Genomic DNA, 26,815 nt, shown 5'->3' with positions numbered 1-26,815 from the left:
TGCAGTAGTCTGCATGGGGGAAAGGATTTTTATGTCTGTTTGCCAAATTTCTGTTCCCCAATTATTTTGGTCAACCATGAGTAATATTATTGTAGCTTGGAAAGTTCTAGGAGCAATGACAACTTAACTCAACTATTCCATGTAGCAGCGCTAAGCCATTTTTGTTTCACTTATTATAACAGTCATGACATGACATTTCTTGTCTTTAAAGGGAGAAGAAGGAAAACTAGGTCTGCCAGGAATGGAAGGTCAACAAGGACCACCGGTAAATATCACATACCATTGCTCTATGTGGAGTTAGTTTAAGTTTAACTATTTTAACTATATTTAAGAGTATATGAACAGTACATCTTAATAGGAAAAAAAATAAAGCACAGCTTTATGCAACCATGTTAGAGAGCAGTTGATTCCTAGTGTACCCCTCTTCTAAAATCAAATGTTGGCAGCTGTATTCAGTCCCCTCCTACTGGAAACTTGGTTAAAGCAGACCAGGGCATTTGTTCCATGCTTCCTGGAATGGTGCATCCCTTTAATTGCAGTAACCATCACCTTGCCATTGATGTACTTCGGTCTGGTATGGCAGCTCAGTCCCATACAAATGAATTTGGCTTAGCTGTTGCTGAGTTGGAGCGCCAGACACAACCACATAATGATCATCAGCAGGTCCACTCCCATCTCTTTTCATAAAGTATAATGTTAAAATCAGAGTGGAAGAAATACATCTGCTTCTTTGACTTCCAAAGACCCTGTAAATAACACAGTGCAGTTTCTTCATGCTTTTTAAATACTACAATAAGGCATATGTACTGTGCCATGTACACCAGTTTTATGGTGTACAAAAGTCAATATTTTGGCACACACTCCAAAATTGTGACTTTTGGAGCTGATAAACATGACCCGACCCTTTTTCAAAAATGGGGTAGAAACTACTGTTAGGTGGCATGGTCTCATGCGGCTTGTTACATTTGTTATTATGTACAACAGAAATTATCATACATCATAGCACATACTGTGCCAGTTTACTTAGACGAGCCTATGAAAAGCCGGTGTAAGTATGCCAAATTATGTTTGTTATAATCTGCCATTGATTTACCTTTGTTGGTACTGCAGTTCAGTTTCAATTAAAGAGTCATTCCCACATTCTAAAATGATGGTATATTGCTATGCTATGCCATCACTTTATGATTGGTGGTGTTATAGTAATAATAAATGTGTTTCCTAAATCAGCCTAGGCAAACAGGCGTATATATACCTTCATAGGAAATAGCTAGCAGTTTAATGGTTAACAAGCTCAATATTATACCCTGGTATGTGCAAGCAGAATGTTGAGCTATACACACCTACGCAGATATCTCATGGGAAGCCTCTGGGATGCTCATTCCCATGGGGATGAGATGCTTCTTATCTCCTCTTTCTCATTCCTCTGGTTTAGGCAGGGATATTAATACAGCCTGTGCTACTTGAGCCTTTAAGGCCCATGTAGACACAACAATTATCGCTCAAAATTCACTTAAAAGCCGTCTTTTGAGCGTTGTGTCTAACTGCACTAACATCGTGCAGTTTTCGTTAAGCCATCATTCATCCTTGTCTTTCAGCATGCTGAAAGACAACCATCAGCCTTATCAGGAATTCACAGCAGGATACAGCTGATACTATTGTTTCAGCTGTATCCCGCTCCCTGAACATAGGCGGGGTATGAAGAACAGAGCGGTCCAACTGTGTTCTTCATACCCCACTCTGAGTGCTCGGCTGTATAACAGCCAGGCGCTCTGAGCAGAGAACAGCTGGATGCAGAAGACAAGCGGCCCTGCTTGTTTTCTGTGTCTCCTGCTCGGAGCACTCAGCTGTATAACAGCTGGATGCAGAAGACAAGCGGAGCCACTTGTCTTCTACATCCCCCGCTTGGAGCACTCAGCTGTATAACAGCTAGTCGCTCCGAGCAGAGAACAGCTGGATGCAGAAGACAAGTGGACCTGCTTGTCTTCTGCATCCCCTGCTCGGAGTGCTCAGCTGTATAACAGCCAGGCGCTCTGAGCAGAGAACAGCTGGATACAGAAGACAAGCGGCCCCGATTGTCTTCTGCATCCCCCGCTCGGAGCACACAATGATTATCTCTCAAAAGTCGCTCAAAAGACTTCTTTTGAGCGATAATCGCTGTATCTAAATGGACCTTTAGATATTACGTGTTTCATAGCAGCATACACCTGGGGCATTAACATAAGTTAATCATTAGCGTCATTACATACTAAGCTAATCATGAGTTGTTATGATGTTGGGGGCGTACATGGGTATTGATGCATCATGTTCAACTATATATGTACTGTTCTGATATGAATAAACCATAAGTGTATTAGAGAACGACCAACATGGGCTCAGACTCAAATACATCTGCATTCATGCAACTTCTCATTATAACCAATTTGGAGCAGAGCGGTGAACTCATCTGGAATAAGATATTATTCCCATAACAGTGGGGACCTGTCCTTTGGAACCCTCACTGATCCTGAGAACATACTGTAGAAGACAGAGTGATTGTTTAGCACTCTGTACCCTCCTAGATTTTCCCTGCGAAGCAGTGCTTCTAGCCACCTGGCTGTGCAGAGAACTGCAGCATAGTTCCATTCACTTAAATACAGTTGTGCTGCAGTTTCCATGCACAGTGAGGAATGTCCCTTTAATTAGGACAGAGCTACAGTACCAGTCATAAGTAAATGGATGGCTGTCTATAAAAAAAATGTTCTTCTAATTATAGTGGGAAAAGACTGCACTATGGAATTTAAAGGATCTGTGTAAGTGATTTTACCTGAGTTGTAGGTGGTCTACAGTACCAGCCACAGCCACATGGTTGCTATCAGTATTTATATGTTTATGAGAAACTAAACTAGTACATTTTGTGTTTTCTTTTCATTTTAAAATCAGGGAATACCAGGGATTCCTGGAAGTGATGGTGCTAATGGCTTAAAGGTATGGAATGAAATTTACATAACGAGCATGTTGAATTATAAACTTTGGGAAGAAATGTATGTGATGTTAAATACTATTGTATAAAAGACAAAAGTATAATAGCAGTGATACCTTTATTGGATAACTAGAAAAAATATATATTTTGCAAGCTTTCAGAGCTCAGAGGCTCCTTCTTCAGGCTGGATAACAAATGAAGCACTGAGAGACAAAACACTGCATTTTAATAATGTTTCATCAAGATAAACCAGATCATAGAACTAAGATTTATGTATAAGATGAAATGAGAAGATGTGCTGACTTAGGAAGCCACAGATCAGGCTGATGGATGTGAAATGTCCATATAATGGGGAATAAACCCAGGTATAAAACTGGGCCCCTTTGTAAATGTCTGGAAAGTTCTTATCAGTTAAAATTCCAACTTTTTCTGTCTCTGGGTATTAAAACTTTTAGATCCATTAAACTGTGATTTGGTCAAGAAAAATGGTTTGCCATAGGTGTATCCAGTGTCTTCATTATTGTACGTGCAAATTCATCCTGGACTGTAGTCTGTCTTGTTTTTCTGCTATATATTCCTTCAGTACACCGTATCATGTACACCACATTTGGGAATTTACAGGAGAAAGCATCCGTATTTTTATAATCCTGTTGTGTGTTAGGTATGTGGACTATGTCTGTTGGTAGAATGCAGGTACAAGTCTTGCATTTTCTACTGTTACAAGAGAAAGTGCCAGTCTCTGATGGTTCTGAGAGGGTACATGTGACAAGAAAATTTCTCAGGTTTGATGGCTGTTTGTATGAGAAGAGAGGTAAATCTTGGAATATTTCCTTCAGTCTATTGTCTTTTTGTAGTATGGGGTGAAGATCAGCTGTGTTAATCTGGGGGTTGCATGGGACCATTATGGCACTCTGCTGTTCTCTTCCTTCTGTTTGTATTCCCGGAGGATGCTCCATGAAGTTAATAATGAGCGATTATTGAAATAATTGGTTCAGGTTTGGATTGACCTGATTTCACAAAAATCGCTGATATTGGAGTATTCCTTTGAATTTAGAATGGGCAAAGGCTACCGGTATCTGAATTTCCTCATGCGTCCAAATATTCCCTAGGGCTCACAACTTTGGTATCGCATTACATTTGTTTCTTATGCATTGTAAGCAAATGAGATATACAAACCATTAAGATTTTAAATACAGCATAAACATAGTTAAACTTGAAATATACTCAACACAGTAAAAATCTGGTTATCTAGATAATCAATGGCTTTTACTTAAACTTCCCATATTTGCATAAGCATTGGATAAAATTCAAAAACAAATATAGCATAAAAATAAAGCTATTTTACCATTGTTTTCTCATCTTGTAATTCTAATAAATGCTTCAGTCCTTGTGCTATCATTCTTCCAGCTGCGTACCCTCTGATGAGTAAGAGTAGGCCTAATGATGCTCATCCTCCAGCAAACGATGATAAGGGTATTACAGTTGTCTATTGGAAAAGACTGCTCCATAAGATTGCCGTATCAAACAAACTTTCGGACTGTGTTTTAAGACAGAATGTACATTTGGCTGTGCCTCTTTGTCGGAGATGAGTCGTCTTATAAAGAGGAGAGGTGCTTGCAAGTTTTGGACTGGCATCATTGACTGGTCTACTGCTATTGAACCATGGTGTACATATTTCCAGTATACTTCTGAAAAAACAATTTAACAATAACCGTAAAGCAGACTTGTGCTATTATCAATATTTGAACATATATATATATATATATATATATATATATATATTGTACAATTCTAGAAAAAAAACATCTTACAATGTCTCTGACACAATTTTATAGGGTTCAACTATATCACCATCAAATGCAAGTGCTTTGTACCATTCTTCTGTGTATAGCCTGTGTTTGTTGTAGGAAGCACAATTCTATGACGAAACAAAATCTCAAAGGATTAAGTGACTTATTTCCATTGGGAGTGTAAAGTCATGAGTAGACATCATCAAGGTTTCTGTTTCTCCCCTTTGGCCTTTCTAATCTTAATGTTTGAGACTCCTATTGAGTCTATCTTGCTTGCCACTACTTTGTATGTGATATGAAATGTGAGAAACTTGTACAATAATCAAGAGATTCTGAATCCTCTCAATCACTCCTTTAGCAAATTTCAGTCCTCTATCCCTTTACATTACCTCAGGGACGTCATATTAACATAGTACCTCAAGCAATAGCTTTTTAGCCATATTTTTTGTAGCTGTGGTCATAACCTAAAAAGAAATCAAAACAGACAAAGATACATTTATATCAGCCCACCTTTGATGTCAGATGAAGCACACTTGCAGTGTGGTCAGATGGTCCTACATTGTGTTGGGCAGGTACCTTTACCATTTTACATGAATTATGGCAGACTCAGACAATACCGGCCTGTACAAGCCTTTGTTTCAACACATGAACCCTGGGGCAATCCAAGCAGAAAACACTATGCCATATACAGTGGTGCCTTGGGTTAAGTGTTTAATTCGTTCCGTGACGGAGCTCTTAATCTAAAACACTCATAAGTCAAATCAATTTTCCCCATTGAAATGAATAAAAAAGCCATTAATCTGTTCCAGATTGTGAAGCTCTCCTACTGATTTCAATGGGGATGGCATTGCCCGATTAAAAGCAATAAGATGCCTGCACCCCCGCAGTGATTTTTGGGAAAGGGCTTTAAATATAAGCCCTTCCCTGAAAATCTTCCCTAGCTGTAGTAAAAAAAAAAATATATATATACTCACATGTCTGCCGGGGCTCAGGCACATCTAGCTGCCACTTGTTCTTTCTGCACTGCTCTGAAGCTTTTCAGCAGGCAGGGATTAAAAATGCAGGGAGAGCAAGCGGCGACTAGACACACCTGAGCCCCGGCAGGTGAGTATATATTTTTTACTACAGCTAGGGATGATTTTCAGGGAAGGACTTATATTTAAAGCCCTTCCCCAAAAATCACTGCAGGGGTTACCGGAAGGCCATTGCTTTCAATGGGACCACCAGCAGCAGCGGCCCCATTGAGAGCAAGGCTTGTAACCCAAGTTTTTGCTCTTAAATCAGGGCAAAAGTTCAGGGGAGAGCCTGCTCTCAAGTCAAAAAGCTTGTAAGCTAAAGCACTCTTAACCCAAGGTATCACTGTGTTACCTACGTTGACTGATGTATCAGTCCATGGATTAGATGCATCATCGGGTATAACACTCATGGAAGCCAGGTCAGTTTATGTCTGTACCAGATACCATCATCTCCCTGTCCAGTTCCTTTTGCTTTCCAGTCCTCCACCTAACTCTATGGTGCTTGAGGAAAAGTTCATCACCTTTTCAGGAGGTACTAGGGCAGCCACCATTACCTCTGTCAGAGGCAATAGAGCTACAGCTGTAGCAGCTCCATCTGCCCTTCTGTTTTCTCTCGCTTTTGGAGTGGTCTTGTTGGTGTGAGCCTAGACTTTGACAATGGCAACCTGTTTGGGTAAAGTCACTGCCAACAACAATTCTGATACAATTCTTGCCTTTCTGTTTGGCTTACTCAAGAACCCCACAAAGCTCCTAGTATGTCAATGGGCCCATAATTGCAGGAGATGCTCAAAGAGTACCTGGACTTTGTGTGTAGCTTACAGTCTTACCTCCAGCCATCTTACATGCCTCAGTGAGTTTTTTCAGCTAAACCTACTATGCTGACATCCTAGGTGGGAGTGATTGTTATAGCAGTACTTCACATTGCATGGCAGTTGCATATCTTGTCTTGCATAACTTGTCTTTGTAATATCTGAAGCCATCTCCAAAAAAATAAAATAAAAACTACATTAGCGATGAAATTTTCTTTGACATTTCCAAATTTTCAGATTTCATGAGTTTAAGACAATTGTTGTCTTTACCATCCTTTTGCTTACTCCCCCCCCCCCCCATTCCCATCTGGACCCATATCGATGGGTTCAACACGGAACATGGAAAGATTAGATGGGGTTAGAAGAGCAGTTTGTGTCTGTTGAAGAATTTCCTGAACTTCATTAAGAACCAGTAGAATTAAATCATATTCCAGGAATACATCTGTGACTTCATCTGTAAGAGACTCAGTCACAACTATAGCACTAATACAAGAAAAGGCACCAAAGTCTAGATGTACAGCAATAAACCACCTATCTGTGGCTTGAGACCTGACACCTTCAAAATAAAGATATATATTACAGTTATAACTTATTACTTTGGCAATAAGTGTATACATCATACTTGAAAAGTATGACATAGATAATTATTTATTATGAGACACTGAATACAAGCAAGTAATGTGGGTTACTTATACTTAATGTGATGTCCAGTACATACAAATAACCTTATTGGCATGTATCCAATATAAACTTTTTAAACACTCATGTTTGTTATCCAGATTGAGGGCTCAGTCAGACGGGCGTTTTTTCGCGCCCGGCGATTTTATAAAACCATTGCTTTGCAATGGTATCGGACACATGAGCGCTTTTTATGCGCTCGTCCGATAAATTATAAAACAGAAATCGCAGATCGCACCTATCTGCGATTCCTGTTCTCTTCTCTATATGCGCTCAATGGGGCCGGCGGCAGAAGCCGCCCCCATTGAGGACATATAGTAGACAAATCATTCTCCTCTGCCACAGCTGTAACAGCTGTATAAGAGAAGAATGATGTTTGCCCATTGAATTCAATGGAGCCGGCAATACAGCCGGCTCTATTGAAAGCAATGGGCTGCCGGCGATCGTCGGCAGCCCATTGAAGGGAAGGGCTTAAAAATATAAGCATGCTTGATAAAGAACAGAGATGGTCGAAACGTCGCTGCCTGTACCGCTTGCTTTTATGGATTTGGAATAAAAGAGCATTGTTTTACATCATCTTCTGGTCTGCTGCGGATCTCCTTCACCCATTTGGTTTGCAATATACAAAGGTTGGTTCACCTTTATTGATCGGCTGTGCAGAAATTCTTCCCCATGACTGGGTATTGAAAGTGGTGCTGTAGGACCTCTTCATTTGTATTGTAAGATCAGCTGGGGAGCCACCACCACCAGCATGTGCAGACATATGATGGCCAAGCACCCCATAAGGTGGAACGAAGGCCATTCACCGCCTCCGGTTTGCACCGCTGCCTCTCCCCCTGTGCCCCAACCTGCCACTGAGATCCAACCCCCCTCTCAGGACACAGGCACTACCGTCTCCTGGCCTGCACTCACACCCTCACCTCCAGTGTCCTCAGCCCCATCCACCAATGTCTCTCAGCGCACTGTCCAGCCGTCGCTAGCGCAAGTGTTGGAGCGCAAGCGCAAGTACGCCGCCACGCACCCGCACGCTCAAGCATTAAACGTGCAGATAGCCAAATTTATCAGCCTGGAGATGCTGCCGTATAGGGTTGTGGAAACGGAGGCTTTCAAAAACATGATGGCGGCGGCCCCGCGCTACTCAGTTTCCAGTCGCCACTACTTTTCCCGATGTGCCGTCCCAGCCCTGCACGACCACGTCTCCCGCAACATTGTACGCGCCCTCACCAACGCGGTTACTGCCAAGGTCCACTTAAAAACAGACACGTGGACAAGCACAGGCGGGCAGGGCCACTATATCTCCCTGACGGCACATTGGGTGAATTTAGTGGAGGCTGGGACCGAGTCAGAGCCTGGGACCGCTCACGTCCTACCCACCCCCAGAATTGCGGGCCCCAGCTCGGTGGTGGTATCTGCGGCGGTGTATGCTTCCTGCACTAAACCACCTTCCTCCTCCTCCTACGCAACCTCTGTCTCGCAATCAAGATGTGTTAGCAGCAGCACGTCGCCAGCAGTCGGTGTCGCGCGGCACGGCAGCACAGCGGTGGGCAAGCGTCAGCAGGCTGTGCTGAAACTACTCAGCTTAGGAGAGAAGAGGCACACGGCCCACGAACTGCTGCAAGGTCTGACAGAGCAGACCGACTGCTGGCTTGCGCCGCTGAGCCTCCAACCGGGCATGGTCGTGTGTGACAACGGCCGTAACCTGGTGGCGGCTCTGCAGCTCGGCAGCCTCATGCACGTGCCATGCCTAGCCCATGTCTTTGATTTGGTGGTTCAGCGCTTTCTGAAAAGCTACCCACGCTTGCCAGACCTGCTCGGAAAGGTACGCCGGCTCTGCGCACATTTCCGCAAGTCCCAGACGGACGCTGCCACCTTGCACACCCTGCAACATCAGTTTCATCTGCCAGTGCACCGACTGCTGTGCAACGTGCCCACACGGTGGAACTCTACGCTCCACATGTTGGCCAGGCTCTATGAGCAGCATAGAGCTATAGTGGAATACCAACTCCAACATGGGCGGCGCAGTGGGAGTCAGCCTCCTCAATTCTTTACAGAAGAGTGGGCCTGGTTGGCAGACATCTGCCAGGTCCTTGGAAACTTTGAGGAGTCTACCCAGATGGTGAGCGGCGATGCTGCAATCATTAGCGTCACCATTCCTCTGCTATGCCTCTTGAGAAATTCCCTGCAAAGCATAAAGGCAGACGCTTTGCGCTCGGAAACAGAGGCGGGGGAAGACAGTATGTTGCTGGATAGTCAGAGCACCCTCCTGTCTATATCTCAGCGCGTTGAGGAGGAGGAGGTGGAGCATGAGGAGGATGAGGAGGAGGGGGAAGAGACAGCTTGGCCCACTGCTGAGGGTACCCATGCTGCTTGCCTGTCATCCTTTCAGCGTGTATGGCCTGAGGAGGAGGAGGAGGAGAAGGAGGAGGAGGATCCTGAAAGTGATCTTCCTAGTGAGGACAGCCATGTGTTGCGTACAGGTACCCTGGCACACGTGGCTGACTTCATGTTAGGATGCCTTTCTCGTGACCCTCGCGTTACATGCATTCTGGCCACTACGGATTACTGGGTGTACACACTGCTCGACCCACGGTATAAGGAGAACCTTTCCACTCTCATACCCGAAGAGGAAAGGGGTTCGAGAGTGATGCTATACCACAGGACCCTGGCGTACAAGCTGATGGTAAAATTCCCATCCGACAGCGCTAGTGGCAGAAGGCGCAGTTCCGAGGGCCAGGTAGCAGGGGAGGCGCGTAGATCAGGCAGCATGTACAGCATAGGCAGGGCAACACTCTCTAAGGCCTTTGACAGCTTTCTGGCTCCCCAGCAAGACTGTGTCACCGCTCCCCAGTCAAGGCTGAGTCGGCGGGAGCACTGTAAAAGGATGGTGAGGGAATATGTAGCCGATCGCACGACCGTCCTCCGTGACGCCTCTGCCCCCTACAACTACTGGGTGGTGAAGCTGGACACGTGGCCTGAACTCGCGCTGTATGCCTGGAGGTGCTTGCTTGTCCTGCGGCTAGCGTCTTGTCAGAGAGGGTGTTTAGTGCGGCTGGGGGAATCATCACAGATAAGCATACGCGCCTGTCAACCGACAGTGCCGACAGGCTTACACTCATCAAGATGAACAAAGCCTGGATTTCCCCAGACTTCTCTTCTCCACCAGCGGACAGCAGCGATACCTAAACAATACGTAGGCTGCACCCGCGGATGGAAGCATTGTTCTCTATCACCATCAAAAACGTGGACCTTTTAGCTTCATCAATCTGTGTATAATATTCATCCTCCTCCTGCTCCTCCTCCTGAAACCTCACGTAATCACGCCGAACGGGCAATTTTTCTTAGGCCCACAAGGCTCAGTCATATAATTTTTGTAAATAATTTTTATACGTTTCAATGCTCATTAAAGCGTTGAAACTTGCACCTGAACCAATTTTTATTTTAACTGGGCTGCCTCCAGGCCTAGTTACAAATTAAGCCACATTAACCAAAGCGATTAATGGGTTTCACCTGCCCTCTTGGTTGGGCATGGGCAATCTTTCTGACGTACATTAGTACTGTTGGTACACCAATTTTTTGGGGACCTCGCCTACAGTGTAATTCAATTAATTTTTTGCCCACCTGCATTAAAGCTGACGTTACATCAGCTGTGCTGGGCACTACAATGGGATATATTTATGTACCGCCGGTGCCTTCCTGGCAGCCACCCATGCTGTCGGTCCGCACGGAGCTGTAACTGCATGTGTCCACTTCTAAAGAACCCCAGTCTGACTGGGGCATGCAGTGTGGGCCGAAGCCCACCTTCATTAAACATGACATTACCTCAGCTGTGATGGGCAATGCAATGGGATATATTTATGTGCCGTCGGTGGGTTCCAGGGAGCCACCCATGCTGTCGGTCCACACGGAGTTGTAACTGCATGTGTCCACTTCTAAAGAATCCCAGTCTGACTGGGGCATGCAGTGTGGGCCGAAGCCCACCTGCATTAAACATGACATTACCTCAGCTGTGCTGGGCAATGCAATGGAATTTATTTATGTACTGCCGGTGGCTTCCTGGGACCCTCCCATGCTGTCGGTCCACACGGACTTCACAATAGGGAGTTGTACCTGCCTGTGTCTACTTATAAAGAACCCCAGTCTGACTGGGGCATGCAGTGTGGGCCGAAGCCCACCTGCATTAAACATGACATTACCTCAGCTGTGCTGGGCAATGCAATGGAATTTATTTATGTACTGCCGGTGGCTTCCTGGGACCCTCCCATGCTGTCGGGCCACACGGACTTCACAATAGGGAGTTGTACCTGCCTGTGTCTACTTATAAAGAACCCCAGTCTGACTGGGGCATGCAGTGTGGACCGAAGCCCACCTGCATTTAATCTGACGTTAGCTCTGCTGTCCAGGGCACTGCAATGGGATATATTTATGTACAGCCGGTGGGTTCCAGGGAGCCACCCATGCTGTCGGTCTACACGGAGTTGTAACTGCATGTGTCCACTACTAAAGAACCCCAGTCTGACTGGGGCATGCAGTGTGGGCCAAAGCCCAACTGCATTAAACATGACATTACCTCAGCTGTGATGGGCAATGCAATGGGATATATTTATGTACCGCCGGTGGCTTCCTGGCACCCACCCATGCTGTCGGTCCACAGGGACTTCACAATAGGGAGTTGTACCTGCCTGTGTCTATGAATTAAAAACCCCGGTCAGGTTGGGGCATGCAGTGTGGGCCGAAGCCCACCTGCATGTAATCTGACGTTAGCTCTGCTGTCCAGGGCACTGCAATGGGATACATTTATGTACAGCCGGTGGGTTCCAGGGAGCCACCCATGCTGTGGGTGCACACGGAATTCCCATTGCGGAGTTGTACCTGCCTGTGACTATTTATAAAAAAACACGGTCTGAGTGAGGCATGCAGACACCTTGACAGAATGAATAGTGTGTGGCACATAGTGTCCCCATTGCTATGCCCACATGTGCAGCTTCTGATGGCGGTGGCACAGGATTATATTTCTCATTGCTTCTGTACAGCATTGTGGGCTATTGCCCCGCCCCTTTTAAAGAGGGATGCTGCCTAGCCGTGCCAACCCTCTGCAGTGTGTGCCTGTGGTTCCTCCTCATGGCAGACGCACTTATAAATAGACATGAGGGTGGTGTGGCATGAGGGCAGCTGAAGGCTGTGCAGGGACACTTTGGTGTGCGCTGTGGACACTGGGTCATGCGGGGGGGGGGGGGGGGGGGTTGGGCAGCATGTAACCCAGGAGAAGTGGCAGCGGAGTGTCATGCAGGCAGTGATTGTGCTTTGTTGGAGGTAGTCTGGTGCTTAGCTAAGGTATGCATTGCTAATGAGGGTTTTTCAGAAGTAAAAATTGTTGGGAGGGGGGGCCCACTCTTGCCGCTATTGTGGCTTAATAGTGGGACCTGGGAACTTGAGATGCAGCCCAACATGTAGCCCCTCGTCTGCCCTATCTGTTGCTGTGTCGTTCCCATCACTTTCTTGAATTGCCCAGATTTTCACAAATGGAAACCTTAGTGAGCATCGGCGATATACAAAAATGCTCGGGTCGCCCATTGACTTCAATGGGGTTTGTTACTCGAAACGAACCCTCGAGCATCGCGAAAATTTCGTCCCGAGTAACGAGCACCCGAGCATTTTGGTGCTCGCTCATCTCTATTAAGGATCAAATAATAGATTTAAAGATCAGATTTACCAAAAATTATATGCTATCTTTTGTGCAGTAATATCATAGTCTACTAGCTCACACATATTCTCAACATACAGTTTCTAGTTATGCTGTCTATCAAGAGCACTTATCTCCTTGCAGACATTGAAAAGTTAAGTATTTCTAGGCAAGTAATGAAAATGTGTAACATATTTCACTGTTTTTCTTCTCATTTCCACATGTTCTGACCATAGTGTCACATCTTTCCAAGCAGGGACTTCTATAAAAATACCTTTACATTGAATCCATGCTCATTATCCATAATTTTCAATCACTAGCAAACATTCTCTATCTATCCACATACAAATATCCAGCCCTTGACATATCCATCTTTGGTACTTGCAGAGTGCCTATTTGTCAGAATGATTGGGCATGTGACCTCCACTGAGTAACCTTCTTGTCCTTTGGACATTTATGAGCTGAAACTGTGATATCATTCTTGAATGATTAATTCTAACTAAAACTTCACCAAAGTCTTGTAATCTGCTATTTCGGAATCGAAAATGACTACCAATTGGAAACTTCCCTGCAGTTTTTTAATCAATTAGTGTGGAGTTCCAGACTACACTTAGCAGTGTAATTATCTTACACTGATAAGAGTACAGGAATGAAGATTCAATGACAACTATGGTTATTAGTGTAGCTGTATCCCTCTTCTCAAGCTGCTTAACAGACTGCCCTTATGCATTTTGAGGTCCCTCTCTGCTGTCAAAATAACATTTGTCATTTTGGCCTTGTAGTGGGGATCGAGGAGGGTGGCTACCCAGTAATGATCTGATATTTTAATGTGGGCTATTAGGTGGTACTTCTGCCTTAAAATACCATATCATGAAATGCCTGTTGTAGACAGGCCAGATTAAGGCTAGATACAATACAGAGCAGTTTAATTATCATGGAATCTGAGGCCAGGGAAGAAGAAGCAACCTAATAAACCCATGGGTAACTATTTCTCTGGAACAGATCACAGTTTAATGAATCTGAAAGTCTTAAAAGGTCATCTTAAGAACAACAGAGAACAATTTTGGAATTTAAACTAAAAACTTTCCAGGCATTAAGGTTCTGTTTGCACCAAATAATATATATCATTCGAACAAGCGAAAGATGTCAGATTTAACTTGTTCACTTGGACAGCCTGTTTATACAAGCAGATACATCATTGGCTCGTTCAAACAAAAAATCACCTAGTCGTTCACATTAAATGACAAATGAATGAGAATGATCTATCGTTCATCATTTGGTCTTTAATGATTTTTTTGAATGATAATCGTTCCATGTAAAAGGGCCTTTAGACAAGGGCTCATGTTAACGCCTGGGTTTATGACTCATTACATGGACACCCATCAGCCTGATATGTGACTTCCTAAATCATCAAATCTTTCCTTTTCTTCTTATACACAAACCTTAGTTCTATGATCTGGTTTATCTGGATGTAACATTATTCAAATGCTGTGCTTTTTCTCTCTCGAAGAAGCCTCTGAGCTCTGAAAAAAGCTTGCAAATATAGTTTTTCTGGTTAGCCAATAAAGTTATCACTTTTATCATACATTTGTTTTTTTTATACAAGAGTTTTCAACATCCCATAGATTTTTTTTGCTAACACGGTACAAAGTTGTTTTTACTCTACAACAACAAAATCTATCAAAGACTTGCCCTTGTTGCTGGTGTAAAAAATGTTTCAAATTTTGGCGCACACCATATTTGTGCAAAGAGGTTGAACTTTTAATTTTTGGTGAGTAGGTGTACTGCATATTGATGAATCGTGACTTTTTAAAAAGTCACACATTTTGTTTGTATAAAACTGGAGAAAACTCTTTTGACATAACTGTTATTTATAAAAATGTGCTACATTTATGATACATTTGGGGCTTAGTGATAAATTTGGCACAAATAACGGCAGCGCTGCCTCAAAACTAACCTCAAATATACTACACATTATAAATTTCCTCTGTATGCGTATGCACTATACCACCAAAATGTTTTATAACAATATGTTGGTGATACAAAATATTTTAATAATATATAATTTTCTAATGACACATTTTCTTTAACATGTCCCCAGGGTGAAGCAGGACTTTCTGGGGATCCTGGTGTCAGAGGACCTCCTGGAATTTCAGTATGTTTTTCAAAGTGACATATGTGACACAAAACACATGAGTATATGCTTAAAACCAGATGCAATGGGGCAGATTTACAAATGCTGTCTACTAGACACCACAAACCTAGACTAGACAGACTGTTTGATAAATCAGGTGCATCTTTAGACTGTCTAATTTAACTTTATAGAACCTATTAGCTGGCTCAGTTTACAGCAAATTTAGAAACAATTTTTGACAAACAAAGTTGCATTGAGGGCATGCCCCTTTCTACAAAGTCACATCCCTTCATGCAAAGCTGCAACCATTTCCACAAAGCTATGCTCCTTATCTGACATGGCAAAAAAAAGTGTCTGAAAACGTCTAAGACACAACATAAATGTGATTCAAAACACATTATATGCATTCTTAATAGTAAATCTGCCCCATTGTGCTGAAATAGATACCATATCTAATAGATCAAATCTTTGAATATTTCAGAAGCGGGAGATTTAATCATCAACCACTACTACACCGACAGACGTTTTTGTTTTAGAAAGTAAAGATATTACATCAACATTTCTAGTTTTCTTTTCCAATAGTGATTTTTTATATACATTTATTTCAACATACAGCATACAGTACAGAGGGGAAAACATCTCAATATCTGCAATAACCTAGTATTACAGTATATCAGGTTGCAGATAGATAAAAATCAGTGTATAAACCTGAAAAGAGAGTAAGTCATCAACATGTCAGATTTTTCTTATGCTTAGAGTGAACCTTTGGTCCTGGGCAAAAAAAAAGGGTGTCCGCATCGGTACCAGTTCTCTGACTACCCAATGCACACTGTGCACTGTTATACATCAGCAGTGTAAGATGCTCACATGAGCATCACTGGCATTACAAAACAGAATGTAGTGTCCTAAGACTAATGATGCATACTAATGCACAGTGTGCATCAGGTGGTCAGGGAACTGGTACGGCCATCTTTGTTTGTCCAGAAACAAAAAGTCACTTTATATGGAATAGAAACCTGACAGGGTCACATTAAAGGGGTTGTCCCGCGAAAGCAAGTGGGGGTATACATTTCTGTATGGCCATATTAATGCACTTTGTAATATACATCGTGCATTAAATATGAGCCATACAGAAGTTATTCACTTACCTGCTTCCTTGCTAGCTTCCCCGTCTCCATGGTGCCGTCTAATTTCAGCGTCTAATCTCCCAATTAGACGCGCTTGCGCAGTCCGGTCTTCTCCCTTCTGAATGGGGCCGCTCGTGCTGGAGAGCTGCTCCTCGTAGCTCCGCCCCGTCACGTGTGCCGATTCCAGCCAATCAGGAGGCTGGAATCGGCAATGGAACGCACAGAGCCCACGGTGCACCATGGGAGAAGACCTGCGGTCCACCGTGGGTGAAGATCCCGGCGGCCATCTTCGTAAGTAAGAACTCACCGGAGCGCGGGGATTCGGGTAAGTACTATCCGTTTTTTTTTTTTTAACCCCTGCATCGGGTTTGTCTCGCGCCGAACGGGGGGGCTATTGAAAAAAAACAAAACCCGTTTCGGCGCGGGACAACCCCTTTAATTTCTTCTGGGCATCCCACACATAGTTACAACCCCTTACAGCCTCCTCTTTTTATTTAAGTGTCAAGCTCCTTGACTGAATGTGTTGTAGTTAGAGATGAGCGAGTATACTCGCTAAGGCAAACTACTCGAGCGAGTAGTGCCTTAGTCGAGTATCTGCCCACTCGTCTCTAAAGATTTGGCTGCCGCCGCGGGTGGCTGGTCAGTTGCGGGAGAGAGCAGGGGAGAGCGGGGGAGGGAGGGATATCCCCTCCGTTCCTCCCTGCTCTCCCCCGCCGCTGGCAACCGAATCTTTAGAGACGAGCGGGCAGATATTCGACTAAGGCCTCCCTCACACAGGGCGTTTGCAGAAACGTAGCGTTTTGCAACGCTGCGTTTGCTGCAGAATCCGCCCCGTTTCAGCAGCGCTGACATACTTTATGCCAGCGTTTTGGCTGCGTTTTCAGCTCGGTTGAAAACGCAGCCAAGAATGCTGAAAAGAAAAAAAAAGCAATACTTACCTAGCCGCTGCAGTCCGGGTCGTGGCCGCTGCAGTCCGGGTCGCGGCCGCTGGTCTCTGCAGCTGATCCGGGTTTCCTCGGCACTCCCAAGTCTATTGCCGGAGGCCAGGTTTGAGAACCCCGGCTCTGGCAATAGAGTGCTGTGATTGGTTGTCGGCGCTTGCTCGATGCCCAATTACAGCCCTTCATTGACTGTCTCAGCCAATCAGCGCCGGCAAGCTCTGATTGGCTGAGACAGTCAATGAAGGGATGTGATTGGTTGTCGGCGCTTGCTCGATACCCAATCACAGCACTCTATTGGCGGAGCCGGGGTTCTCAAACCTGGCCTCCGGCAATAGACTTGGGAGTGCCGAGGAAGCTCGGATCAGCGGCAGAGACCAGCGGCCGCGACCCGGACCACAGCGGCTAGGTGAGTATTACTTTATTTTCTTTCTCTACCTAGCTGGGACTGATTTTCGGGGTGAGGGCTTCTATTGCAAGCCCTCACCCCGAAAATCAGCAAGCGGTTAACGCTGCTAAAAACGCGGCACCAAGTGTTGCCGCGTTTTCAGCAGTGCTAAAACCGCTGCCCATTCATTTCAATGGGCGACGCAGGGCTGAAAACGCCCCAAAATAGAACATGCATCGCTGTCAAAGCGCAGCGTTGGAAGGCGCTGCGTTTTCAGCCCTGTGTGAGCAGCCCCATTAAAATGAATGGGAGTGTTGTACAGCGTTTAGCGCTGGGCTGAAAAGGCAGCGCTAAACGCTGTATAAAACACCCTGTGTGAGGGAGGCCTAAGGCACTACTCGCTCGAGTAGTTAGCTTTAGTGAGTATACTCGCTCATCTCCAGTTGTAGGCACTCTGGGGCAGACACCTTTGGGATTGAATCTGTAGTGTGCACTTTGAGGAACATCCATTACTGGCATGCTGGGGATCACCTGAGGCTAAGTCACTGCATGTGGGCATCTGTAGCTAGGATACATGGTAAGGGAACATTGAAGCTAACACAGGTAGTAAAGCATCTTGTGTGTTAATACACTTACAGCATTCTATATCTTAGTGGTCCTTCACACTTGCGATCGCGATATCGCTGCCTTTTTTTAAATGCAAATGTCAATAGGACTTTCTAATGTTAAAAACGCATCGCACAAAAATCACAAGTCTGTGCTCTGCGATTTTTGTGTGATGTGTTTTTAACATTACAAAGTCCCATTAATATTCGCGTTAAAAAAACGCAGCCATATCATGATCACAAGTGTGAAGGCACCCTTAAGTGTCGCTGCACATGTTGTACTAGCTATTGTTTGCTACCACTTTTGCTCTAGTTTGAGGAGGGGTCATTCATTAAATCTTAGCACTCTGCCCACCAATGTGTTAAACAGCCTTGAAATGAACATGTGGGAACACAAACTACTGTCTGGGCATGACACTGCAACAACTAAACTGTAGGCTTTAAACCTCAATTTACAATAACAGATCCAGAAGGCCTTGTTTTGCAATGCTGATTTTTATTATAAACGGAGGAAACATTAAAAGACTTTGATTTTTGGAACTAAACATATTGAAAAACCGCAGCAAAATAGAAGTGTCTAAAAAGGAAAAAGAAAAAAAAATTCCATCATCTAGACGACTGAAATGCAGAAATCAACACTAATAAAACTTGTTTTAATAAAATATGTTTTCTATAAAGTATATGTGTTTAATTATATTATTGCCTTGCTCCTCTGGACTATATTACCCTCTTCCCAGGTTTTATCAATGGGAAAGTGAGGACAGAGGGGAAAAGACAGCAAAAATGTTCAAAATATGCAATTGGTGATATTAATTGAACATTAAATCCTAATTATTAAGTTGTCCCACAATTATATTATTTTTCTCTTTTCTATTCACTGAGACAGTAGGGTTCTTGTGTATTTCTTAAGCTTCACTGAAAAGGACCCACTAAAGAATTGTTTTATATATATGTATTAAAAATTAACTTTTATTATATATCATTAAAATATGGAGCCCGCTTTTAAACACACAACAAAACAAAAATTTGATATCTCTCAAGTTCTCATATACTTTTGAGTTTTCCAAACAATAGACTACAAAAGAAATTTTAAAAGAAATATCTTATAGATATACGTACCCCTTGAGTTCGAGTGCTCACTAGATGAACTGATGGAGATTAATCTGATCCAAGTTGTGAATCAATATATTCTACTGAAATTGATAAGTCCAATTCTCATTCAAGAGAGTATCCACCCACTCCACTCAAAGTACTTAGAATTATATATGATCAATCCTGTACTTTATTCATACATGTCTTTGGGGCATTCTTGAACTTAAAGTTCCCTTATCATATTTGTAGTCTAAAAGAATAGATTGTTGGTCTTAAAGATAATTTTATCATGTATATGCTTGAACTCTCTTCTTTATAAAGGTGTAGATTATTAAAATAACCAGGAATGATCGGTCACGGCAAATGACAAGAGTTCGGTCATGTACGTTATTAGGTGTGACCGTATCTTTGCTACGAGTTTATATGTCAAATTCACTTTATTGAGAAATATAGATGTAGTCTTTCTCTTGTTCAACTTGTGGACTGATTGAATGGTATAGTTGTGACTGTTCTGCGATTTTTACATTCATACATCAGACTCCAAACTGTCATTCAGCTGAGAGCTGCCCCTGATTGGTCCCTGCGCTGAGCCAATCAGAGGCAGCACTCACTCACCCATTCATGAATTCATGAATGGGTGAGTGAGAACTGCCTCTGATTGGTGAGGCTGTGACCAATCAGAGGCAGCTCATTCAGCAGGCGGGGATTTTAAATCCCCACCTGTTGAATACTACAGAAAGCAGTTCAGGAGAACTGCAGGCCAGACGCGGCTGAACTCCGGCTGCAGCGGAAAGGTGAGTATAATTTTTTTTATTTTTACACATTTTAGAATGATTTTCCGGTAAGGGCTTATATTTTTAAGCCCTTCCCGAAAATTCATCCCGCACTCGCCGGCAGCCCATTGCTTTCAATGGAGCCGGCTGTATTGCCGGCTCCATTGAATTCAATGGTCAGTGCTTGTTTAATCGAGACGAGTACCGCGTGGTGCTCGTCTCGAGTAACGAGCATCTCGAGCACCCTAATACTCGAACGAGCATCAAGCTCGGATGAGTATGCTCGCTCATCTCTATTAATTTTTAATACATATATATACAGTATAAAACAATTCTTTAGTGGGTCATTTTCAGTGAAGCCTTATTTTTTCTCTTTTAGATCAAGTAAACTCTAACTGTTTTTCTGTCTCGATCATTAAAAAATGCTCCGGTGTCTAGCCATTGCAGTTACATACTTGTACTGACACCAACTGGGATTCTTTGGATTCCCTCTCAGAACATGCATCTAATGTGTCTAGTGTCAGTAGTCACACGTGTTCAGTAGTTCAGCCACGGCAAATCCACTTGGAGATGGCTAGCGGAATGACAGACGAAGAGCCTAGACAAAAAGAATCAGTGCACTAAAGTGGATTTTCCTCACTGGCACAGCATAGATTAGGTGGACGTTCTGAGAAGGAATCAAAAGAACAGCAGAGGGCACCAATAATTGAACACACAGAAGCGTTTTCCAAAGTTATTTCTATTGAAAAATTAACTTTTTCGCAATCTAACAAAGCAATTTAATAATTAAGAGACAACCCCTTTAATGCCAATAAATATTACAGATCATAGTGGCTTGTGAAGATTTTATTATAGAGCAGATGGGTGATTTGTATGAAACACCAAGAGACTTGAGCAGAAGTCAGAAACGCTATCTTTTCTCCTTAGGGAGAGCACCTAGATGGTGAGTGAGGAAACTCAAAAGGCCATTCATGCTCCTCTTAGTAATATGCAAATAAGGGAGTCTGGCTTTGCTTTTAATTCCCAGTCATTGTTATAGGGCTTGTATAAGGAGTCTGACTTTGGCTTGAAGGAATGCTGCCTTCCAATAGGTGGCACTGTGGAGGTATTATTCCATCTCCCTTATTTGCATTGTGGCCAAGAGACACAGGATTCCACACCACTCATGTGCAACTACTTATCCTCTTTATCACCAGCCTATTTTGTACATTAATGACCAGGCAGTTGTTTTTTCGTTTTTACATCCTTACTTTCCGAGAACCATACATTTTTCAGTTTTTCATCAACATAGCCATACGAGGCCTTATTTTTTGTGTCATGAGTATTATCTTCTAATGGCACTACTTTGGGGTACATATATTGTAATTGTTTATGTTTTATGAATTTATTCTGGAGGAAATTAAGAAAAAAAACAGAAATTCTGCCATTGCTTTTTTTAGGTTTTCTTTTATTCAGTTCACCATACTATAAAAATGAAATGTTACTTTTATTCTGTGGATCAATGCAGTTACAGCAATACCAAACTTCTATAGTTTTTTATGTGTTATTATTTTTCTACAATAAATATACTTAAATAAATAAACAAATTGTTTAGCATCACCGTTTTCCAAGATCCATAAGATTTTTAATTTTCCACCAACGGAGTTAGGCTGAGCCTCATAGGCCACCATAGCTGGCTGACCGGAAGGCCATATTAAAGCCTCTGGGTGTCATAGCAACTCATCGGGACCCTTTGACCACATCATGAGGGTCCCATGGGTGACAGAGGGTGCCCCTTCCCTCTGTCCCACTGTTTGAGCAGGTGCCAGGCTCCTATCCAACACCTGATTACCGGCTCAGGAGACCTATGCCAGGCTTTTCATGCAGCTGCTGTAAAAAAGTCGATTGCATCAGAATAAAGTCCATTAATGGCCGCTTTCAAAAGCTGTAAAGGTGGTTGTTAAGGAGTTGAGATTCCCTAAATACCAGAACTTTGGCATTCAAAAGTTACAGTTTTGGCACTTTTCTCCAAAACTGCAACTTTTGGAGCTTATATGGTGTGCTGCTTTTTCAAAAAGTTGGTAAGACTTGCTTTAGGGTGCATGGCCACACATGGCCTATCTGTTTTACTGTAATCTATGAGGGACCTTTCACACAGGACAGATTGTTCCTCAATAGCATTGCTGAATGTGCCTTCCTGTGGAATATTCAGTGCCAAAACTGAACTTCTAACGTGCAGATTTTGATGCGGAATTGAAAATGGCAGAACTCTGCATCAAAATCCGCGGTTAGCCGTGTCATTTATCACAATTCCCAGGACAGCATGTTCCGCTACGCTGTTGTGGAATATTCCATCCCATGTGAAAGGTCCCTAATAGAGATGAGCGAGCACCAAAATGCTCGGGTGCTCGTTACTCGAGTCGAACTTTTCGCGATGCTCGAGGGTTCGTTTCGAGTAACGAACCCCATTGAAGTCAATGGGCGGCCCGAGCATTTTTGTATATCGCCGATGCTCGCTAAGGTTTTCATTTGTGAAAATCTACAAAACCCAAGAAAGTGCTGGAAACAACACAGAAACAGATAGGGCAGGCGAGGGGCAACATGCTGGGCTGCATTTCAGGTTCCCAGGTCCCACTATTCAGCCACAATAGCGGCAAGAGTGCCCCCCCCCTACCAATTTTTACTTCGGACAAACCCTCATTAGCAAGGCACACCTTAGCTAAGCACCACACTACCTCCAACAAAGCACAAGCACTGCCTGCGGGACACACCCCTGCCCCTTCTCTTGGGTTACATGCTGCCTAACCCCCCCCCCCCGCACGACCCAGTGTGCACAGCGCACACCAAAGTGTCCCTGCGCAGCCTTCAGCTGCCCTCATGCCACACGCTGGCCTCACAGCCACACCACCCTCAAGTCTATTTATAAGTGCGTCTGCCATGAGGCGGAACCGCAGTCACACACTGCAGAGGGTTGGCAGGGCCAGGCAGCGACCCTCTTTAAAAGGGGCGGGGCAATAGCCCACAATGCTGTTCAGAAGCAATGAGAACTCCAATCCTGTGCCACCTCCATCAGGAGCTGCACACGTGGGCATAGCAATGGGGAATCCATGTGCCACACAGTATTCATTCTGTCAAGGTGTCGCATAGCTCAATCCACACTGCAAGGGGAAAGCTGTCAGCGCTCTGCGCTCTACTCAAGTCAGTCAGTGCCTTTGTGCCAGACAGGTCAAACATCGCGATGGGAACTAAGTTTGCACCAACAGCATAAGGGGGTCCTAGGAAGCCCAAGACATGAACAAAAAATTGATCTGAGCGGCCAGACTTGCACCGCGCCCACGACATAGGCCTCGGCCCACAGCTTCAGCAATCCTAGGCAGGAAGCGGACTTTCACTGCACCAAGGACATAGGCCTCTGCACAAACCCTCAGCAATCGCGGGCCTACAGCGGACTCCTATGCTAGCGTAGCTGTGCACGTCTCATTAGCGCTGTATTGCTCCTGTAGTTTGTCCCAATGCAGTGCCCTGGATAGTAGAGCTAACGTCAGATTAAATACAGGTGGGCTTCGACCCACACTGCCTTCCCCAGTCAGACCAGGGGTTTTAATACATAGACACAGGCAGGTACAACTCACTAATGTGAAGTCCACGTGGACCGACAGCATGGGTGGCTCCCTAGAACCCACCAGCGGTACATAAATATATCCCATTGCAGTGCCCAGCACAGCTGAGGTAACGTCAGATTTAGTGCAGGTGGGCTTCGGCCCACACTGCATGCCCCAGTCAGACTGGGGTTCTTTATAAGTAGACACATGCAGTTACAACTCTGTGTGGACCGACACCATAGGTGGGTCCCAGGAAGCCACCGGCGGTACATAAATATATCCGATTGCATTGCCCAGCACAGCTGAGGTAACGTCCGATTAAATGCAGGTGGGCTTCGGCCCACACTGCATTCCCCAGTCAGACCGGGGTTTTTAATACATAAACACAGGCAGGTACAACTCACTAATGTGAAGTCCGTGTGGACCCACAGCATGGGTGGCTCCCTGGAACCCACCGGCGGTACATAAATATATCCCATTGCAGTGTCCAGCACAGCTGAGGTAACGTCAGGTTTAATGCAGGTGGGCTTCGGCCCACACTGCATGCCCCAGTCAGACTGGGGTTCTTTATAAGGAGACACATGCAGTTACAACTCCGTGTGGACCGACAGCATAGGTGGGTCCCAGGAAGCCACCGGCGGTACATAAATAATTCCCATTGCATTGCCCAGCACAGCTGAGGTTACGTCCGATTAAATGCAGGTGGGCTTCGGCCCACACTGCATGTCCCAGTCTGACCGGGGTTTTTAATACATAGACACTGGCAGGTACAAATCCCTAATGTGAAGTCCCTGTGGACCCACAGCATGGGTGGCTCCCTGGAACCCATCGGCGGTACATAAATTTATCCCATTGCCATGCCCTGCTCAGCAGAGCTAACGTCACATACAATACAGGTGGGCTTCGGCCCACAGTGCATGCCCCAGTCAGACTGGTAATATGTACCTTAACAGTAACCGCGTCGGTGGGAATGTGGTGGCAACTACGGACCTAGTAGCGCGGTTTTATTTAGTTGGCTTTCGGAATGTGGCCAGGATTAAGTGGGCCGTGGCGGGGGGATGGTGGGGGGGCTCTCTTGTTGTGTCGGTAAAGGTGAAATTCTTGGACTGACACCAGACGGACCAATGCAAAGGTATTTGCCAAGAATGTTTTCATTGTTGGAGGAGGAGGGGGATTTTTTTGAGGCACTACGTGTCCTCTCCATGTGTCCGTGGTTATATGCACCTTAACAGTAACCGCGTTGGTGGGAAATGGCCTCGCCGCCATCATGTCTTTGGGAAGCCTCCGTTTCCACACCCCAGTGACATAGCAGTAGCAGCGGTATAGGCAGAGCCCAGAATTAGTAACATTTCAGCGGTAGCATTAGGGACAGACCCCAGTAACATATCACTAGCAGCATTATAGGGGGAGCACAGTATTAGTTCCATTTCAGTAGTAGTAGCAGTCCAGACAGGCCCCAGTAACAATTCCGAAACAGCAGTATAGGGGGAACACAGTCTTAGTTCCATTTCAGTAATAGTAGCAGTCAAGACAGGCCCCAGTAACAATTCCGAAGCAGCAGTATAGGGGGAGCACAGTATTAGTTCCATTTCAGTAGTAGTAGCAGTCAAGACAGGCCACAGTAACATTCCCATTGCAGCAGTTTAGGGAGATAACAGTCTCTTTTACATTTCAGTAGTTGCAGTAAAGACAAGGCCCCAGTTACATTTATGTAGCAAAAGTGTAGGCCAACCCCACACACCTTGCTGCAGCATGAGTGCAGGCGAAGCCCATGAAAATTACTAGGATTACACTGTAGGCGATGGCCCAAAAAAATTGGTGTACCAACAGCACAAATGTACCTCAGAAAAAATTGCCCATGCCCAACCAAGAGGGCAGGTGAAATCCATCAATCGCTTTGGTTAATGTGGCTTAATTTGTAACTAGGCCTGGAGGCAGCCCAGTTAAAATAAAAATTGGTTCAGGTGCAAGTTTCAACGCTTTAATGAGAATTGAAACGTATAAACATTGTTTACAAAAGTCATATGACTGAGCCTTGTGGGCCTAAGAAAAATTGCCCGTTCGGCGTGATTACGTGAGGTTTCCGAAGGAGGAGGATGAATATAATACACAGATTGATGAAGCTAAAAGGTCCCCGTTTTTTATGGTGATAGAGAACAATGCTTCCATCCGCGGGTGCGGCCTACGTATTGTTTAGGTACGGCTGCTGTCCGCTGGTGGAAAAGAGAAGTCTGGGGAAATCCAGGCTTTGTTCATCTTGAGTGTAAGCCTGTTGGCACTGTCAGTTGACAGGCGGGTACGCTTATCCGTGATGATTCCCCCAGCCGCACTAAACACCCTCTCTGACAAGACGCTAGCCGCAGGACAAGCAAGCACCTCCAGGGCATACAGCGCGAGTTCAGGCCACGTGTCCAGCTTCGACACCCAGTAGTTGTAGGGAGCAGAGGCGTCACGGAGGACAGTTGTGCGATCGGCTACGTACTCCCTCACCATCCTTTTACAGTGCTCCCGCCGACTCAGCCTTGACTGGGGACCGGTGACACAGTCTTGCTGGGGAGCTATAAAGCTGGCAAAGGCCTTGGAGAGTGTTCCCCTGCCTGCGCTGTACATGCTGACTGATCTCCGCGCCTCCCCTGCTACCTGGCCCTCGGAACTGCGCCTTCGGCCACTAGCACTGTCGGATGGGAATTTTACCATCAGTTTGTCCGCCAGGGTCCTGTGGTATAGCATCACTCTCGAACCCCTTTCCTATTCGGGTATGAGAGTGGAAAGGTTCTCCTTATACCGTGGGTTGAGCAGTGTGTACACCCAGTAATCCGTAGTGGCCAGAATGCGTGTAACGCGAGGGTCACGAGAAAGGCATCCTAACATGAAGTCCGCCATGTGTGCCAGGGTACCTGTACGCAACACATGGCTGTCCTCACTAGGAAGATCACTTTCAGGATCCTCCTCCTCCTCCTCCTCCTCCTCCTCAGGCCATACACGCTGAAAGGATGACAGGCAAGCAGCATGGGTACCTTCAGCAGTGGGCCAAGCTGTCTCTTCCCCCTCTTCCTCATGCTCCTCCCCCTCCTCCTGCTCCTCCTCCTCCTTAACGCGCTGAGATATAGACATGAGGGTGCTCTGACTATCCAGCGGCATACTGTCTTCCCCCGCCTCCGTTTCCGAGCACAAAGCATCTGCCCTTATGCTTTGCAGGGAACTTCTCAAGAGGCATAGGAGAGGAATGGTGATGCTAATGATTG

At 44.9% G+C, this 26,815-nt stretch overlaps 1 protein-coding gene across 1 annotated transcript in view; it reads left to right on the top strand.

Annotated features, from left to right (window-relative positions):
• The window catches only part of COL21A1 (collagen type XXI alpha 1 chain), a 294,411-nt gene that overhangs the window by 225,160 nt on the left and 42,436 nt on the right, over positions 1 to 26,815 (top strand). The window contains exons 17-19 of the mRNA XM_066603971.1: positions 212 to 265; positions 2,920 to 2,964; positions 15,034 to 15,087. Coding sequence (XP_066460068.1) covers positions 212 to 265; positions 2,920 to 2,964; positions 15,034 to 15,087 — 153 coding nt within the window. The remainder of the gene's footprint in view (positions 1 to 211; positions 266 to 2,919; positions 2,965 to 15,033; positions 15,088 to 26,815) is intronic.

This window comes from Eleutherodactylus coqui, chromosome 1 (assembly GCF_035609145.1).
Source record: "Eleutherodactylus coqui strain aEleCoq1 chromosome 1, aEleCoq1.hap1, whole genome shotgun sequence".
Lineage (NCBI taxonomy): Eukaryota > Metazoa > Chordata > Amphibia > Anura > Eleutherodactylidae > Eleutherodactylus > Eleutherodactylus coqui.
Note: the sequence above shows the minus strand (reverse complement) of the source record. Positions and strands in the feature narration are given on the sequence as shown.